The sequence below is a fragment of the Gambusia affinis genome, linkage group LG02 (genome assembly GCF_019740435.1).
Source record: "Gambusia affinis linkage group LG02, SWU_Gaff_1.0, whole genome shotgun sequence".
In the NCBI taxonomy this organism is placed as follows: Eukaryota; Metazoa; Chordata; class Actinopteri; order Cyprinodontiformes; family Poeciliidae; genus Gambusia; species Gambusia affinis.
Window position 1 is genome coordinate 10,571,071 of NC_057869.1, and position 20,916 is coordinate 10,591,986.

The 20,916-nt window shown below is 39.3% G+C and overlaps 1 protein-coding gene across 5 annotated transcripts in view; it reads right to left on the reverse strand.

Annotated features, from left to right (window-relative positions):
* The window catches only part of LOC122844441 (MAM domain-containing glycosylphosphatidylinositol anchor protein 1), a 187,613-nt gene that overhangs the window by 160,316 nt on the left and 6,381 nt on the right, over positions 1–20,916 (reverse strand). For all 5 annotated transcript variants that reach the window (XM_044139905.1, XM_044139889.1, XM_044139870.1 and 2 more), the window contains one exon: positions 20,524–20,613. In XM_044139905.1, the coding sequence (XP_043995840.1) occupies positions 20,524–20,590 (67 nt within the window). In that variant the 5' untranslated portion in view covers positions 20,591–20,613. The remainder of the gene's footprint in view (positions 1–20,523; positions 20,614–20,916) is intronic.

Sequence of the window (20,916 nt, forward strand, 5' to 3'; positions counted from 1 at the left end):
CTTTAAAGCTACAGAGAAGTATGAGATTTCTCTTTTGCTCTCATGTCATCATGTTTTTATCAACTGAAGTTTTGGTGTCTAGGCTACATGGAGGGAAAACAGAAGCGATAATGCCACGATAGTTGTTCAGTGCATAACCTTCTGCATTTACACTTCCACTTTGTGACTCATTTCAATCATGATGACAAGCTACACAGCAGAGAATATTTGTTAAGGACACTCATAATGTCTGCTGAGAGGCCTAGACACTGAATAAAGCATTGGAAAAGGTCTCACAAAAAAATAAACTCAAATATGTTTGTTGATTTTCAAATAAGGAAGAGAACCAGCCATGCAACCGTGGTAGAACTCACCTCAACTACTGAGTGAAAGTTTAGTACTTCAAATTATTTTCATACGCCTTGACACCAGACACAATTTCTTGTATCATAACCATGCACTGCAATGTATAGCGTTTGGATTTTATGTGCGAGATCAACACAGAGTACTGCTTCTGAATTTTCATTCACACTCACTTATTATGAAACCCGAAAAGTTAAATTCAGTGGAACCAACTCTGTCCAATAGCTAATACAGCCTAAATGAATGTAATGTATTCTGAGTGTAAGTGCTGTTGAATCTTTGCTTTACTTCGACACCTCCTGTTCTGCACAGGCCTTACATTCCCCACCATCCCACACTGCTTTTACATCCCAGATCGGAGCCAACCCAAGCTCCAACCCAACAATGACCCTACTTAGGGATCAATTTATGTCAGAGGCGAAAAAAAGAAAACTGTTCAAAGTGTTGAAGTTTGAGGACAAAAGGTTCTTTTAGCAATATAAACCAAATCCTTACACAGATCTATGCTGTATGATGGATTCCAGAATCACCTCCAGTATAATCTCACTATAACCATATATTAATGGTCAAGACATGGCTGAAAGCTGCACTATGTAACTTATTTATTTATTTGTAAAAAGCTATGAACAACAATGAAAATCCAAGAGAAAACCAAAACAATTCGAGATCCTTAAAGGTGCTACAGACATTTCCCAAAATAAATGGGGCTGTAAATGGAGTTTCAAGTAGTATTGTTACGTTAAGGCTGAATACTGACACACTCAGGTTTTTATTTCTATTTTTTTTTATCTTGTTTTCATGTATTCAAGAGAAAAGTAATACCTTTAAATGATCACGTCAAAAAATCTTCCTTAAACACATCAAGATTATTGGCCTGCCCAAGAAAAACCGAGAAAGGTGAGAGGGTGTGAATACTTTAGCTAACAAAACTCTGGTTCTTTTAGAACATATTGACTCTCAGACGAAAATTTTGTGTGTGATTTAAAACACAAAGAAGAAAGAGAGCAAGATGATGTAAACCAGAATAAAATGTAAAACAATAAAAGAAAGAGAATGCAAAAAAAGACAGAAAAAAACAGCGTCAGACAGACGGACTGAATGTTTGATGGCATGACGGAAAGTAGGACGGTGTCAGGCGAAATCATTGAAAAGATGCTTTATTTTACCTTTAAACCTTTTTGCAATTTTATCCCCAAAATATCAAAAACTGTTTTTGCAAAAAACCCTAGCACCGCCATTCATTACTGCTGAATTGGTAAGAGACTATGTAAACAAAATGAGATTTATCTGCATCTTTGCACCCTGAAACCCCTCATTCATCTATCCCTCCCAACAAATCTATCCTCTCCATTTCTTTCATCCACCCTTATCCCTCCCTTCTGCCGCCTCCATCCTTCCTCTGCGGCCCACTTCTGCACAGGGGGAACAGCAGCAGCAGCTTCAATAATTCACTTCCCCTCAGAACAGGTTGTGTTTGCATTGTAGGGCGCTGCAGGCGAGAACAGAGAGGGCGAGGAAGAAAGATTAAAAACAAGGAGGAATGAAGAATGAAGTTGCAATGAATGAAGACTTTGACTACAAAGATGGAATGAAAGTTTTAAGAAATGCAGCTGTGGCCCAGGACTGTTCTGAGTAATCATGATGTGGAAAAACAAAGGAAAGGGGGAAAAAAACTGAGAAATTGTTCCCTTACTTGTACTGGGAACAAGTGAGCTTCATTTGTGATCACAGATGCGTTTGCTGTCTTTAGTGCATGTCCTGAAAAACTTCCCTGCCAGAGCGTACCTCAAAGGTGTTCATTTATTGGAGACAGTAAAGGAGAGAGATTAAGGAACAACAGAAGCTCCAGAAGCAGTAAAATAGTGTGCAGCACAGAAATATTTCTGTGACACCCCAACACTGTTCAAAAACACTCTGAGGATTCTCAGCCAAGAAAGCAATTGCCATCCACATTGTAGTGGGATTTATCACAAAACAACAAAATAGAATGTCAAAAATCATAACCATTCTTTTAGTTTTGAAAAAAAAAAAAAAAAAAACATGGCAAATACTTGTAATTGTTTAACTTAGAGTTCCTGTTTAGTTCCATTAGGTCACCTGCTTTATTCACATCAGTCAAAATGTAGTGATTGAGAAAGTTTACACTGTTGCTTATTGCATGTAAGGGAATATATATATATATATATATATACATATATATATATGTGAGATTTATAGTCCTTGGTGTATTCAGGTGTCAGTGTTCAGTGACGCCTCCAAATAGCTGTTTTGATCAGAACCTAAAACAATTGTATTACAACTAAGGTTAGATTTGAATGCATGTAATGAATCCAATGATTTTTCTGTTTGGAATGAAATGATCTGCTTTGGACTGATCAAAATTAAATGGATTACTGTTTGTCTGAATTGTAAAGTGCTACGGATTACAATTTTAAAGTTTTATGTTTTTGTTTCTTTTTATCCAATAGTATATGCAGAGCAAATGTTTTGTTTTAGCTCCAAAACTTTCAAATTAATAATCTATAACAGGGGTTTTCAAAGTATGAAAGGGTGAGCCCCCCTTCAAGGAGCTTAATGCCTGCTGCCCCCGTGGAGGGGGGCGGAGGGGGGTGGAGTTCTAAAAACTCCACCTTCAGCCCCGCTCTGGCCAAAACCAGTGATGTCATAGTTACTTTGAAAAAGTAACTTTAATCGGACTACTGATTACTCCTTGAAAAAGTAACTTAGTTATATTACTGACTACTTGACTTGGAAAGTAACTAAGTTACTTTCCAAGTCAAGTAGTAACTAACTGCAGGAAAGTAACTAACTGCAGGATTAAGTAACTTTTTAGTTACTTTCAGCAGCTGCTAACAACAACGCTCCGCCTCCTGTGAAAATCACATTGAGCTTTGCCAATATGTAATTGTAAGTTATTTTATAATGGTAACATCAACAATGTGTCTCCACTGATAAGGTTGAACTGAAGAGGAGATTGTACAAAAAATAAAAAACATGAGTAATTTGTGTGGTCCACTGTTGTCTGGAAAACTCTAAGAAGGATTTTAAAGCCCCCCTCCCCCCAGCCTCCAGATTCTGCGTTACGCCCCTGAGTTTGATGTCGCAGCACAGAGCTCCTCCTGCAGCTCCACAGCTCCGATGGCTGCGACACTTACCGTAATATTAATAATTATAACGGTGCTAACTTGCCATTATAACTATTGCCAACTACGGACACGTTTATTCGTGGCTGTTTTCACGTTTATTGCGCTGTTTATATTGGTCTCGATGTTTGCAGTTTTCTGGAGCGCAACGCGAAGCTCGATGTCATTGAGAGGTAATAAATTAAGTTGACATTAACAAAGACACAGCGGGACGGATCATCCGGGAAATGATGAACAGGGAGAGACTGAGTAAAACTACCTTAATGACGGACAAATTCTGGGATTTATTGTGAGTCTCTGCTTATTTCCAAGCCCAAATGAGCAACTTCACGTTCAAAAACGAGCCCAAAAAGGCGCAACCCGCCACTCATTAAATCTGCAAGCGACTTTAAAAAAATGAAGCCCAAAGCCGCTTATAATAATCGGACTTGTCGACAGAAACTCAAAATAGTTCCAGTTTTTCCACCAACAAAACGCGCATCTCCCCCCATTGTTTACATTTCTGTCGCATAGAGACGTCGGTCACTCGACAAGACACGTAGAGGAAATACGATTAAATAACAAAAGAAGATAGTAACGCACAGTAACGCAAAAATGATTTTGATAAGTAACTGTAGTCTGACTACTGGATTTGAAATAGCAACGCGTTAGATTACTCATTACTGAAAAAAGTGGTCCGACGTCAGTAACGTTACTGACATCACTGGCCAAAACATCCTCTAAGGAGGGAAACATTTCCACTGATCCCCGCTCCACACGCGCACCCCACAGTACCAACTTTTTCCTAAATCCACAGAGTTGATCGTGAGCGTAAAAGACGTTTCTCTCACATCAGTAGACAGCAAGCAGATAGCTTTTCCGGTTTATTTTTTCCCTCGCACCGCGCCTCCCCTAAAGTGCTCTGGCGCCCCCCCGGGGAGGCGCGCCTCACACTTTGAAAACCGCCGATCTATAACATTTTTCTTAAGACAAACTATTTTATTCATTTAAATTTATAGACACATCTATACTTTTAGATGAAAGTTATAAAAGAAATTCAAGTTCCTTGTTTCTTCAAAAACCATTAGCCTTGATAAACATTTTATTTCAATTTAATGAAAACATAATTCCAAAAACCCTAAATGAATAAGTTTAAACTGTTGGAAACTACAACCAAACTGTCTTCATTTAGTGCATTTACTTCTTCTATATGTTTAATGAATTAGCATTTTTGCTTTTTCTAATTGTGAAGACTTTAACCATACATAATAAATCTGTTTTGTTGCTGGAGTCCAGCCAGCATAGCCACAGATAGCAGCTGAACGCTTTTCTGTACCCTGAAGAGTTTTACCTGTGAACATACACCACATTTTGAACATGATTTCTAACCAACATACTACATCGCATGAACCTGAAAGCACCCTCAGTCTTTACTTTTACCACCTGCCTTTCACTTGTACTTGTGTGCATGTAGTGCTGCTTCACCCTATTTGCTCTGACAGTGTATCTGTTTTTCCTCCCAGTTTGTCCAGGCTTCAGACAGAGAGATATGGCACAGTAAGGTACAGACTGGGACTTTTTTTTCAAACAGTGCAACATGGGAAAATAAAATCACAAATCTCTCAAATGGCCTTTGTATCACCTCTTGTTAGGGTTGCTAAATCACATGTCCAAAGTACCAGATGTCTATTATTGTGCTCCGAAGGATAAATCTCTTGCAGCTTTGTGTCATTTTGATTATTTTGTAAGTAGATATTGCTCTCCAAAAGAACTACATGTAAGTGTTTTGTTTTTTTTTCATTTCAGTCTGGACTAAAGCAAATAAAGTTTAGGTCTCACCCTTTTTCCCCACTTTCGCTCCTACTCTTAGAGCGATTCCATCCTTCTGTTCCTTTCTCATTTTCTAAGCCCCTTCTCTGTCTACCTCTCTGTCTCCAGGGAAGCCTTTCTTCTTTTAGCTGCTCTGTATCTGGCCTTGCCCTTTTCAATGTCACTCTCACTGTGTCCCTCTGTTTTTAATACGTGCATTTTCTTCAGCCACAAGTCGTGTCTTTTTTTTTTTTTATCCCTTTCATGAGTCAGATCCCATCCAATTTATCACATGTCAAAATTGAATAACATTTCCATTAGTATCGGCCTGATATTTTAATGCCTGGAGTTGAAAGGTGTTGCTGTTGATGAATAAATGAGGACATACATTTTTCAGAAGAATATTTAATTCACTTGAGCTTTAGATATGTATGATGAATTATGAAAGGGATCTCCTGTAAGTCTTTTTTTTTTTTTTAAGTCAGATATTTCATACATCACAGCTGCTAAAGTTTTACCTTTCAACTGTGTTATGACTGTACGGTCATGAGATCAGACGACAAATGGGAATACTGCTGAGTATCTTTGTATTCTTAAGTAAAAAGTGTGAAATTTACCTGATGCATAATCTTGCCTCACAGAACATACGCCACAAATGAAGAATGGAAAAGAAATTACATTTTTGCAGGGTAACATGTCCTCACTGAGCCAGGGGCGTCACAGTAATTGAGTTCAAAAAAGAAATTCTCATGTAATCATTTGGAAATAGAAAATCTAGTTATTTTTTTTTTTTACCCACATAGAATACATTTCTACAAACTTCCTTCTTGGAAATTCTTTGCCTTACTTTGACAACTTCAAAGAAGATGTAAACACAGGAGCTTTCCTTCATTTTACTGGCTTAATGGTGAGAGGACAGTCGCTAACCGCTGTGTTTCTGAAAGGCATCCAAACTGCTTCAAGTCAGAGAAGAGCAGAAACTAAAGATGTACAGCAAAGTTAAAGAAGAAGATGTTTCAGCTTCTTGAAGTGCACACAAAAACCCTCAGATTCAAATGTTCACCTGCTTTCACTGCTTCTATTTACGTCTATTCAAATTATCCTTAGGCCCATAGAACATTTCTCACAGGCGGCTTCCTTCAATCTCCAAAATATGAATGTTTTTAAGACCAGAACAGTTAATACACTCAGATAAGGTTTTTTATTGTTTGTTTTTTATTCCAAATGCCTATCATATCATGTAACTGTTAACACAACCTATGTCCATAAAGAGAACATAAAACACTAAAATTTATTTTAACTTTGTTGCATTTGTGTGCAGTTATTTTTGCCTCCAAACTTTTATAAGCTTTACTGTGTAGTTTAACAATGTGGTACAAGAGATAAAAAGAAGAGTAACTTTTAAAAGCTCTGTGAAAGATGTTTACCCATAAAACAGCAGTACCTTGTTGCACATACTTTATGCAGCGTGTAAAAGTGACAAAACATTACACATGCGAAGAGATTGTGTAAGGGATTTTACAATGTGTAAACAGCAGTTTATCTTCAAAAACAATAAAACATTGCTCATCTATATAACATTATAATATATATATATATATATATATATATTAAATCCTATGTTTAGAATAGGATTTATTCTAAGACAGCTGTTTCATTGTTTCAGATTAAGCGAGAGCAGTGCTGATTTTGACACAGTTTTTTAAAGTTTTTTTTTTTTGGTTTGTTTTCGGGTTTTGCAACAAACTGCAGTTAGACTGCCAAATTAATGTAGATACAGTCATTTCCCTCTATGCATCTTGAGGAGTGTGTTCACACCTGTATATAGTGTTTGAACATGATTGGATCAGTCGGGAGACATCTTGGAGCCAGGTGTGAATAAGGTCTTAATGTTTGATATGCGTTGGAGTAAAATGGATTGATGTGAATCATATCTGCATTCATTTGTCTTTTAAAGGGCCTTGAGAGAACACTGGTCATACTTGGGAGTATAATAACTGCAGTGAACTGACATGTAATATGTTCTCCTTCATGCATGCGTGGGTTCTCTCCTGGTACTCCTTCTTTCTCCCACTCCAAAAGCATGACTGTTAAGTTAATTTTTTCTGGCTAACTTGCTCTTGTGTATGAGTGTGAGTATGCATGGTTGTTGGTCCTGTTTTCATGTGTTGCTTTGTGTTGGACTGGCGACCTTCCAGGATGTAACCTCGCCTCTCACCCAGTCACTGCTGGAGAAAGGCACCCAAGTCTGAGAACTTCTACAAAAGCAGCATGACACAAAATTTAAAACTGTGACTTTGAAAACCACATTGTAACTTGATCATAAATCAGCCTATGCCGGAATGTAAGTATAACAGGTCGAAATTAGCACAGTCCAAGAGGTTCTCTGCATTTCCATTCTTCATAGAAAACTTAAGAGTCTGAATCGTTGTCACTTCAGCTCAGCTACCAGTCAGCAGGGTCAGAGTTTTAGGAGTGTTTTACTTTGAAAGCATATTTTTAGCATTGAGCTGCTCCTTTAAGCAGAGGCATTATACATTCATTTCCTAAACTGACGTTCTTTGAGACAGAGAGAGCCTCAAAGTACCTTCTTCCACACCAACATGCAGTAACACAGTTAATCCTTTATGATGGGCAGAAACAGAGGAATAGAAACATGTCCATGGCTGAATTCTTAACATTTCATGCTCTTTCATATAATCAATGATATTAATTAAAACCAGCTCAAACTGCTAAATTATTAACACCAATGCTGTAGCTCAAGGGGCTTGTGAGCTTATTTGATGTTACTGAGGGAGTACATCAGTCTCAAAAGGTTGTGAAATACTGAACTTTACCAAGCGGGCAAAACAGTTTATTCATAAAAATAGGTGGAAAAATGTTTATTATTTTGCAGCAACATAACATTATATGTCCAATGGTTAAAACTGTGTTGTCTGGTGAAAATAAGAGTAATTTAAAAATAAGAACTTTCTGCTTTATATCATGTCTTAGTGTTTATTTTAGTTTATTATTATTTTTTGCTTTAATGAGTAATGAGATGGCTGGTCGATGCACCTTTCACTCTGTCCTCATTTCCTGTAACTGTGTCTAACCTATGCGGTCTTCTTGCTCCCCAGTGTCAGCGTTCCACCCTGTTTCCCGAAAGCCTTTCTGCAGCTTTCAATGACAGTATGAGCTATGTCCTATATATGCTGAAAAGTGGAGAAGTGGGTGGATTCTTGCCACTGAACTTTCAGATGATAGTCAGAGTATGACAGGGCTTTGGACGAGAAGGGTGCAGGATGTAAAGAAAGAGAAGGATACTAAGCAGAAGACGAAAGAAAATGAGGAGAATTAAAGTTTTTTTTTCTGCTGAAGTGGTTTGGATCAAGAGGGGAAATTAAGATGTAAAGAGGATGGAAAGCAAAGAAGAGAGCATGCTTTATTTGACATACTAAGGGTATGCATGGCTGGGAGAAGAATCAGCGAGAAGTGAGGAGGAGGGAAGGCATGAAGATGACAGGAACATCTTTTTTTGACAGGTAAAAGTTTAGTGGACGGGTAAAGACAGAGTGAGGGAGGAGGAGAGACGGATTAGGATGTGTAGCTGGTGGCAGGTAAATTGCTACACTGAGAACATGGTTACTTTCAGCATATCCAACAGATTATACTCCCATCTTCTCTGAGCCAGCTGAGATGGGCGGAAAAGGGATGGGAAAAGTGTGAGACCAGCAGGCTAAAAGTGCGAACATTTTAAGTGTCAGAATTTTTTACTCAAACTACCATTTGTAGGAGTGGGGGACAGAAGGATCTTTGCCACTTAGAGAGAGAAAATTTGAGACAGCTACTGAGAATGGCGAAGAGGCAGGGAGAGGATGAGCTCTGAGCAGCACGCATCACTGAATTATTGAGGCCAGATGTGTGTCAGAGCAAAAGATAGATTCCACTGTTGATCCCCTCTTGCTGTCAGAAAGTTTAGTTGGACATGACCGAATCCACCGATTGTGGTTGTTTGCTGTGGTTTCTGGGTTTTCAGTCGAGCAGAAAAGGATCGTAAAGCCAAACGGTACAAACACAACAGTTTCAGTCAAATTGTTGGGTTTTTACTGACCTGTAATATTTTCCATGACATTTTTCCAAAGGAGTCGTTGCATTTAGCTCTTGGGATAGATACACTTGTGCCTTTTTGTCACAGAATGGATTCTGTCACAGAATGGATTCTGTTTGCTTTGCACAACAAGTCAAGCGAGTCGAGAAACAATCAGCATTTCATTTAAAAAAAATAAAGTCAAACCTTTTGGGATTTATTACACGTTTGTTCATTTTTCTTCCTGTTAATTTTCATGTGTATCACTTTCAGTTAAAGAAACCTAAAATTCAGCTCCTCAGAAAATTGAATTACTACCACAAGAGCAATGAAAGGGAGTTTTAATTGTAAAATTTTAGTTTATTGGATACACAATAGTTGACGAAATCAACCATGGTTTCTGAGTTACCATGGTGATGAACCTTGGAAAAATGTTATACAATGTTATGATACTAAAAATGAGTTGAACTTGAAATCTCCTTGAAACAAGTATCGTTTAATAAGACATGTAATTCTGATGGGGTTTTTTTTAATTAAAATATTCAAATCTATGATTCTCATGATTTTTATTGCTTTAGATACTTTGGTTATAAGCTTTATGTTTTCTCTTGCTCATGCGTCTTATATTCCCTGACCAGATGCTGTTTGTTTCTAACATGCCTCAGTTTGTGAGGCCAGTCAATGTTTCAGGCACCAGAGTTGCCCTATAGATTACCGTATCTGTTTTTATGTTCTTTAGTTATTGCTCTCTTGGGAAATAAATTGTTATAGTCATGCTAATACACTAAATTTATAAGGTTTATTTGTTTGGTTCCTGAAGGGAACAGCGTAATTTAAACAAATCCTGAACATGGATTGATGCTGAGATTCATAGTAAGTAGATCAGGAACCAATTATTCTTTCAAACAGAGATGTTTGTAAGATATCTCAAACAACTCTTTAAAGCTGCCCTTCATCATACTGATTAAAAGATAAAACATTGATGTAGGTGGCCATTAAAAAAGTGCATCTACCGGTATTTGCACTTCGATTCAAAACTCTGAATAAGGACTGATAGATAAAAATGCTCCAAAGCTTTATGAGGCAATGTGAAGGGATACGTGTTGAGGACGACGGAAAGTGAAATGAAGGAGAAGAAGAAAGAACAAGTGACAGGGTAAGGAAAGTGCAAGAGGAGGCAGACAGTCTCTGATGTAAGCTATGTTCTCACCACTGTTCACAACCATCCTGTTGCCTCCATAAATAAGTTAGATGCCAAATGTTCCTTCCTTCTCATGTCCAATGCGAATGCACAACATAACACACTTACTCACACACAGGGACCTTCCTCCTGCACTCCCAGGACAACAGCACAAAAAAAATGCAACTAAGACAAAGTGGAAATTAAACAGTATGATGTTCTGTGTCCCTAAAAATGTGACTGGAGAGACAATCACACACTTGCACACCAAGCCACATGCACACAAAAACATATATTTCCTCCTGAGGCCGAGCCAGCAAGAAGTGCTTGATAATGTCTGACAGAGTGACAGGACTACAGAGGAGAAAAGTGAAGTTTGCCTGACAGTTTTTTCCAACCCACAGGGCGCCCACATTGCCCGGTAAAGCTCAGAACCACTCTAGGTGTGCATGCGTGTTTGTGTGTGTGCATGTGAAGGAGAAGGATACTGACAATTCTAAAGAGAGAGAGAGGGTCAGAGTGAGCTAATGACAAAAAGTGCAGCAAAAGGTGAGCAGTGGAATTGGTGTTTCTGCACATAGATGTCTCTGTGTGTGCATGTGAAAACCGTGTTCTCGTGCACATGATTGTATGCGGCTGGGATCTGCATGAACTAGAGCGTCATCCAAATGAAAGAGCGACATGCAAGGTAAGGCAGTAAAAAGGAAATTTAAATAAATAAATAGTATGTGGGCTGCACTGTAATTTTAGAGAGAAAATTATAGTGATTCTGATGGCAATTGAGAGCCTGCGAGGTACTTCTGCAGTCTGCAAAATTGCACCACGTTTTACTTGTTTTCATCTAGCTTTCATCTTTGATTTTTAGTTTTGATTAAAGTTGCAGGAAAACATTCAAAAGGAAATTTGATAATAGCAAACAGTTTGTCAGGATGTGTCAATTCTCTTTCAGTATGCTGTAGTAGTGATTAAAGCTGACTGGAAGCATGGAGTAAAAAAAAAAAATGCTCAAAATAATATTCATGATGAACACTGACAAAACCTATGATATTAAACAATCAAATTATTTGGATTACAATAATTTAGAAATGTTTCATGAAACAAATAAGTTGGAAACAAACTAATGTGTAACTTGGGGCTTATTTCCATGCAACCTTTTGAAAAACTTGGACCAAATGGACAACGTTATATAATCTTTTGAATCGTTAGTAAGTGTCAAGCTTACTTATTGGTCCTTTGGAAAGGCTTAGAAAGAAAATCAATAATAGACTTCAGCAGGGCTTTTCACAAGGATAAAGATAAACCAGTTAGGTGGTCCAGGGCTTCGCCCCACTGAAGAAAGATTTCAACGTAGTGCTTTGCAATTAATTAAAGTGCACAGAGTTTGAGCAGAGTTCATCGATTCACTAACTTATATATGATTTCCGTTGTTATTTAAATACAGTTTAATTGGTACAAGCTAACATTTACTGACCTTTGACTTTAAAAATTGTGATTAAGTTAAATTAATTTGACTTTAAAAATGCTGATTAAGTCAAATTAATTATAAAGTTTCTTCTTTTCAGCAGTAAGAAGTTATAAGCTTTTCAGAGAACACATACACCTATATTAGCTACAAATAAATGGTTTGGATTAAGCCATGCATGGTCTTAGCGAGACAGTCAGGAGGAGTGCTAAAAATGTTAAGAGGGTAAGAAGAGGGTTGTCCTGTCAAATTGTCACTTTCAAAAACCACCCAAAAAAAAGCAAAACAAACTTGTATAAGCGCACACAGGGTCAGTGTGACCACGTCGGAGTAAAAATTGTGTGAGGTCTTTTAATACCGTGCAGGGTTACAGTATATTTCTGTGGTAAACTCAACCAATCAAAGTTCAGACCTAAATCTAATGGTTGTTGACCCCCAAAATGACGACCCAACTCCACCCTGCATCCTTATATCCATCTCAGGGGTTTGAGTCTATCTTGTCAGAAGGTGATAAATCAAAACGATCTTCCAATATGTTGTCTTAACTCCTTTATCCTTTACCCCTAGGTAGCAAGGCTGGTGTAAAACAGCTTCAGCGCATCACTGTGAGGCAGGTCTGTGGCTCTGCGGCTGACCTGTGGGTTAATAGAAATGTTGTCAGGCTTTAATATCCAGTCAAGCACAAATAAAAAAGGCGAGGAGAAAAAGGAGAAGCTCAAAGGATCAAAAGGAAAAATGCACCCAAAAAAAGTATCCATCTATCCATCCATGTTGGATAGGCATGTTTTAATTGGAAGAAATGCAATCTAATGTAATAAAGGAAACGGTCACTCAGTTTCTGATGACATTACTGATTATATTTATCTAGAGTGGACGTATTTTGTTAATGTGTGTTTTTGTTATTCCTCGTGTTGTGAGGACGAAAATCTGTTCAAACAGGCATATCGCAAATGCATGTGCACACTCCGGAAAGCACACCTGTGAAAACATTATATGTGGACACATGCAGAAAAACTGAGCAAAGAGGGAAAGAGTGGGAGAAACATGGTGGGTGTCGGATCGTGGGAGGTGAGAGATTCTAATCATCTCTAGCTTAATGCTTCAGTCTCTTCTTATCACTGTCTGCCCTCCCCTTTTCCTCTCTTCCTCCTTTGCCTCAGAGCCACCAATAAATTATGGATGCTTATTAGAAAAAGGGCAATATTCAGCATCCCAAATAAACTCTGCGGCAGGAGACATAAAAGAGACGCAAACAAAAAGTGCTGATCTGAGGAGTGGAAGAGCTGGAGTTCCCAGGAGCAGGTGCTCAGGCCAGTTAAACCTGGAGCGATCTCTTTCTAGGTCATCGACATTAAGGCCATGTGGCCGTAGTCAAAGTAGAGGAAGCACCCGAGTCTTTTGCATCTGTGGTAGCCAAAAACTGCTGAATGTAGAGGCAGAAAGTGGTACAACAGAGAGACGTAAACTCAAAAGAAAAGTGTTGAAAGGCACACTTCAGAATACCTTGTGGGAATAGAATTATCTACTTTGTCTTTATTGCTGTGTGATGGACTGGAGATCTGTCAGTCCATCACAATGTGAGATGTAGTCATTTTCCCTTTCGCCCAATGACTGCTGGAGTCCTAGAGATAGGCACCAGACCATAAAACACAGAAACAAGGTTTTTGAATTTCATTAGTCAAAAAAATTGCACACTTACCACCAGGCACTTTATTAGATGTAACTTGCTACTATGGGTATTTTTACCTTTTTGTCAAAAGAACTGCCGTGGTTCTGTTTGTAACAGACTCAACAAGGTGTCTTAAACATTTTTATTGACAAGTGGGTCCACATTGACATGGAAGCATTGACAATTTACCAGATGAATGTTCAAGTCGCGGTTTGATAATCCAACCACATCCCAAAGTCAGTCTGAGATCTGGTGACTGTGGGCTACACTGGACTGACTCACTGAAAGCAGCTTGAAATGATTTGAGCTTTGTGACATGATGATGCCTCATCCTGCTGCAAGAAGCAATTAAAATGGGGGTGCCCTGGTCCAGTCCTAAAAAGATAGCATCCTGCAACTTTTAGATGACTTTTTTTCTCCATCAGACCTGAATCGGTTGGCTGAATTTCCTCATCATCATCATGTCAATGAGCTCTGTGGAGGGTGGAAACGAGGCATGCATTTGGTTCAAGTGTGTTGGAGAAGTAGTACATCTAGAAGTTGGAGGATAGTGACGCTCAGGAACTGGATAGGGACATAGTCAGCAATGATATTCAAGAAGGGTGATTTAGTACTAAGGGGCCCAAACTGTGCCTAGAACAGGGGTTTTCAAAGTATGAAAGGGTGAGCCCCCCTTCAAGGAGCTTAATGCCTGCTGCGCCCCCCCCCCCCCCCGTGGAGGGGGGCGGAGGGGGGTGGAGTTCTAAAAACTCCACCTTCAGCCCCGCTCTGGCCAAAACCAGTGATGTCATAGTTACTTTGAAAAAGTAACTTTAATCGGACTACTGATTACTCCTTGAAAAAGTAACTTAGTTATATTACTGACTACTTGACTTGGAAAGTAACTAAGTTACTTTCCAAGTCAAGTAGTAACTAACTGCAGGAAAGTAACTAACTGCAGGATTAAGTAACTTTTTAGTTACTTTCAGCAGCTGCTAACAACAACGCTCCGCCTCCTGTGAAAATCACATTGAGCTTTGCCAATATGTAATTGTAAGTTATTTTATAATGGTAACATCAACAATGTGTCTCCACTGATAAGGTTGAACTGAAGAGGAGATTGTACAAAAAATAAAAAACATGAGTAATTTGTGTGGTCCACTGTTGTCTGGAAAACTCTAAGAAGGATTTTAAAGCCCCCCTCCCCCCAGCCTCCAGATTCTGCGTTACGCCCCTGAGTTTGATGTCGCAGCGCACAGAGCTCCTCCTGCAGCTCCACAGCTCCGATGGCTGCGACACTTACCGTAATATTAATAATTATAACGGTGCTAACTTGCCATTATAACTATTGCCAACTACGGACACGTTTATTCGTGGCTGTTTTCACGTTTATTGCGCTGTTTATATTGGTCTCGATGTTTGCAGTTTTCTGGAGCGCAACGCGAAGCTTGACGTCATTGAGAGGTAATAAATTAAGTTGACATTAACAAAGACACAGCGGGACGGATCATCCGGGAAATGATGAACAGGGAGAGACTGAGTAAAACTACCTTAATGACGGACAAATTCTGGGATTTATTGTGAGTCTCTGCTTATTTCCAAGCCCAAATGAGCAACTTCACGTTCAAAAACGAGCCCAAAAAGGCGCAACCCGCCACTCATTAAATCTGCAAGCGACTTTAAAAAAATGAAGCCCAAAGCCGCTTATAATAATCGGACTTGTCGACAGAAACTCAAAATAGTTCCAGTTTTTCCACCAACAAAACGCGCATCTCCCCCCATTGTTTACATTTCTGTCGCATAGAGACGCCGGTCACTCGACAAGACACGAGAGGAAATATGATTAAATAACAAAAAGAAGATAATGCTTGCACAGTAGCATAAAAGTGATTTTGATAAGTAACTGTAGTCTGACTACTGGATTTGAAATAGCAACGCGTTAGATTACTCATTACTGAAAAAAGTGGTCCGACGTCAGTAACGTTACTGACATCACTGGCCAAAACATCCTCTAAGGAGGGAAACATTTCCACTGATCCCCGCTCCACACGCGCACCCCACAGTACCAACTTTTTCCTAAATCCACAGAGTTGATCGTGAGCGTAAAAGACGTTTCTCTCACATCAGTAGACAGCAAGCAGATAGCTTTTCCGGTTTATTTTTTCCCTCGCACCGCGCCTCCCCTAAAGTGCTCTGGCGCCCCCCCGGGGAGGCGCGCCTCACACTTTGAAAACCGCCGGCCTAGAAGATATCCCCCACTTTATTGCACAACCAACAGCAGTCTAAACTATTAACATAAGGTTCAATTTCAGAAATAATCATACCATCTACAATGCAACACTCTACATCACTTCTACTCTATTCTGCTTCTTGTTTTGAACAAAAAAAATTATTTACCAAATCTAGATGGCTAAACGCAATAATTTTCTACCATGTGATTGGTTGATTCTCTGTTTATGTTAAGCAAGTGAACAGTTATAGCAAATAAAGGTGGTGTATAAGAATTGAGGCAACAGTAGAGTGTAATGAATCTCTGATAGAGATAAACTGGACTTAACTCTTTTCAACTTTTAACTCGGAATTGTAGTAACTGCAATAACTTTCTTGTCACTGACTGCAGCAAACAAAGCTCCTGGTTAATATGAACGCAAATATACACAGCCACACATGTATGCAGAGTTGGTAAAAAAAAATATAAAAAAAAAAATGAATTAAATATGTATCCCAAACATTCAAATTTTCCTCGGGCGACATCTTCAAAGTGATATTAAATTAGTGTGCAATTTAGGTACATTAAACATTTTCAGTTTTTGCATTTCTTACAGTGTTTTGCTTTATGGCCAAGGGCAAGGCTTCTACTCCTCTGCTACTGCTGCTACAGCCCTACTTAAAACTAAAAAAAAAAAAAAACCCTGTTAAGCAAAGTCATTGATTTAAGTTCATTAAATTTCCTGTTAACAAGCACATAATGAAGCATCGTATTGCAGGCTAATGCAGTCTGGATTCCATCTACAGCAGCAGCTAATGGTGCTGTGTGACTTTGTCAAGCAATCAATAATTTGGTGTCTCTGTGAACCCTGCTGCCTCGCACAGTAAGATGTGACGCAGTGCCACGGAGATGGAAAGACACTTTTTTTTTTCTGGTACACTCTGTCTGTGTTCAGTGGCTCTGTGAAGGATGAACATCATTCAAGATTGTCCTGACATTTTCCAAACCTCCCTTTCTGCTACAGCGTGTTGCAATTTGTTGCATGTGAATGCATGCCACATCAAACTTGGAATGCCCCCAGACTGCAGTATATCCAGACTAAATTGAAAATCACGTTATATGTATGCAGGGATGGATGTGTGGAGATGCATGTAAAGAGAGAGAAAACAGTGAAAATATGGTAATAAACAAGACATTATATATGATTATATCAAAATTTCAGAAAACATATAGTATGCAGCTTTTTGCACCCTCCTTGAAATAAAGCATCACACTTCCTTGGTACCTGTCCATTTGCAATCTGACAAACAGCTGTTACAAGCTTTCTGACAACCTATCACAATTCAGAGAAGAATTCAATACCGAACTGCTGCAAGAAAAACAGTGACCGATCCATGATTCCCTGCTGAGCCAGCAAACTGTTGCAAAGTGAAGAAAAGTGTGGCTGCCGCAGACAAACACGTCCCACTCAGGCTCTCGCACGGCAATGAACACACACACACACACGCACACACACCCGCACGCCCACACACCAACTTCGAGGTTTAGAGGCTTGGACACTTCCCACACTTTGATGCACGAACACCTGCATGCACAGATTCACACAAGCACGAACTGACAACAACACATGCATCCAAACACACCCTGGAGAAGGCTACAGTAAATGAACCTCACAGGCGTCCAAACCGCCAACATCAATCAGGCACACTTCGCCGTTCGGTTCCCGACGGGCGCTGAGTCGCATCTGTCTGCTAAAGCAAGTGCTAAACAATTCCAAAGTGATGGAAAGAATTTTATGCATATGTGTGTGCAGCGTGCCAAACTCGTTGGCTCTCTTCCCTGTTCCTCCCAACTTGTGTTGTTTACCACATTTGTACAAATTGTGAGACCGACTGCTTTTTTCGAATGAGTCCTCTTAGTCGTCAAGTTTTACCAACGCACAAGAAAGGTGTTGCACAGGTATGCACAGCTGAGCCCTGCCACGTCCGGTCCCACGTGATCCACCTGGGAGATTGGTTCCTGTGAATGCCGGCCAGTACATTTTCACAAAGCCCTGGGGCTTCTCTTCCCTTGGCAGTGACTAAAGGAGCCCAGGTGCACAGTACAGAATCATGCCCAAGTACGCATATACTTTTTACATGGATTTGCACAAAAAGAAGGCACATATGACTGATTTGAACAATTTTAGAATTTTATGTTATGTTAATAAGAAAAGGTGTTGGAGAGATAGCAGTTAGCTGTGGCTATAAGAAGCATAGAGTGCTGGAGTACATCTGTGGTAGCTGTCTGAGCACTGCCAGTATGCTGGCTGAAATAAGACCTGTGCACTTTTATCTTGACAGTCTTCTGTTAGGACATATATCTTGTCATGAAACAACGCAAACTGTCATAATGTGAAAACTAAAGGATCATCACCTTCTTTTAATCATCATTAAAAGGAAAGCATGCTGGGATTCTGTACAAAAACGTCTATGAAATTCTACTAAATGTAGTTATGACAAACTATTAATTAAATCTATGCATCAAAAAAACTAAATAATTCTCACCTACTTGCTACATATTCATGTTTAATAATATGCAGCCTCCTATTTTTAAAACACAACTAAAGGAAACACTGCCTACATATATGTGTGTGTGCACGCGTGTGCGTGCGTGTGCGTGTGTGTGTGTGTTGGGGTGGGTAAGATTTAGAGGTAAGGGTAGACTGTAGAAATGAACCATAGAACCCCTAATCTAACTTAAGAAAACTATTTACATTCATTGAGCTATATACTGTTGACAATTTCATGGCGAGAGTTATGTTTAATTTTAAAAGTAAAACAAAGTAACATTTAATTAATAACCTTTTCAATAATGAAAATGATTTTAATTTCCTCAATTAAAATGACACTGACCCGGTCTTGTTAAAAATAAAATTGAAACGACTCTAAGCGATGATGCTGATCTAACCCGGATGTTTCCCATTACAACACAAGTACGTCAATAAAAAGAAACCATATGTGATTTATTACAATTTTTAACTTATGTTTAGGCAGCAAGTTTATTTTCTGAGTATACACACACAGTGACCGATCCACACTTTGATACACAAATACCTGCATGCACAGATTCACACAAGCATGTACTGACAACACCTTCATCCAAACAAACTGTGGGAAAGGCTGCACAACAAAACCTGTGAACCCTCTTCAATCGAATGCATGCTTCTAACAGAATTCATGATGGACAAATATTAGCAAACTGTGAATGAGCCTGAAGCCAACTTTAAACAATTTTACACATCTGTGAGGGGAAATAATGAGGACAAAAAGCTCAAGATCAAACCAATGGGAAAAAACTAATCACACGGATTGTACTGAGAATAAGCTTGATCAAAGATCCCATATGTTCTTAACATATATTCTACAACGTGTGCTAAAAGGGTTTTGAACAAGCTGAAACTGTCCCTCCATAAAAGCATATAGAGCTGTGTATTTCACATAAGTACAGCTCAATTTTTTTTCTTCTAGAAAAGTTTGACATTTCCAGTGGAACTGAAAGACTTTTGAGGAATACATCCAGAGCTGTCTCGCTGCATTAACGCTGACATTTCTGCTGTCGAGGACTACAAAACGTCCGAGGCTGTAACGGAGGATTCCCAAAAAAACATGCAACTCGTGCTATATGAAATAAACCACGAAGAGATCTGTGAACCGTCTAAGTTGTTTGTACTTTACACTCATTGATTAGTCAGCAGGGCTGTGAAGTATCAGACGAGAGCAAACCTGATTACTTAGCAAGGACTTTTACACAGGCCTACATGCTTCTGCAAATCAAAGACTGTCATCGTCTCTCAGCGTGACGGCGGGATGCAGGATTGTATGTGACAAGCGCACTCTGTGCAACTGTGACAAAACAGAGCTTGTTTCCAATGGCTGCCACATTTCTCCGAACGTCAAAATCAACGTATCAAAGCAGACAGATGAGTTTTGTGTGTTCGCCTTGCCCAGAGGGACAGGAGGATGCATGTCTGGCCAGGCGCCTGTAAGCCCGGGAAACTGAGCCTCTGTAACACACAGTGAGGATGCAGTCTTGAGAGGGCACAAATCTGAGGCCTTATCCTCAAAAGCGCAGAGTGACTGTCCTGTTTAACAAGAGACGAGCCGCATCCCAGAGAGCTTTGCCATGCTTATCCTCGCCTTCAAAACCTTCTCGGGGTGTGTGTGCGTGTGTGAGCAGATGATTCACTAAGCATGAGAATTTTTGATGACAAAAATGTTCAGACGGTTCGAGTTTGAAAATGTGTTTAGTGAAGCAAAAAGTAACTCCATAACTCAGCCACTTCTTTAAATGCATGATTTAGATTCTAAAAACAGTGAACAGAACTGATTTCAAGCAATAGGAAGGTTAGATTATAGTTACACTGTTAGATGTTCTGCAGCTTTTCTACCAAAGAAATGTTCTCTTCAAGATAAGTGACAGTCTGTCCATCTGGAGCTGTTCTGGCAGTAGCTCACAGGCCGTTATTGTGAGCCTATTAGGGTGTCATGCTGACATGTGGGCTATAAAGATTATTCAGTGAGTTAAAAAATGAACTAATTCTCATCACTAACACAACGTGGATAGGTTGGTCTGAACTTGCCAAGCATGGAAGGAGGCTACAGTCTGGATAATGAGGAAATAAATTGTCATCGTCCTCTTACCGTAAACTCCTTGCCCCCAAACAAGAGGATGCACACTGGAAAACAAGACAATCCAGAAAAGCTCCATATTCAGCTCAGCTCCGTCATAACCTGAGAGAGACAAGAATGTTGAGGTGAGAACAGGAAAAAAAAATTAAATAAAGAGTTTCTTTCGCTTTTTTTTTATTTTTATTTTTTATGTCCAGCTGTGTCTCTTTCAACCCCGTAAGCCGAGACAATAATGTTTCGGAGCAATTTACTGCGCGCTGTAACGCCTACATCGCCTCATTCAATTTAAAGGGCGGGTAATTCAATCACGACAGCGTGGATTATACAGAGCTTACAAGCGGCGCTGTGTGTTAGAGAATTGGAGATTGACGGGATTGTTGAGGTCTGATGTTTGGCTTCTGTCTC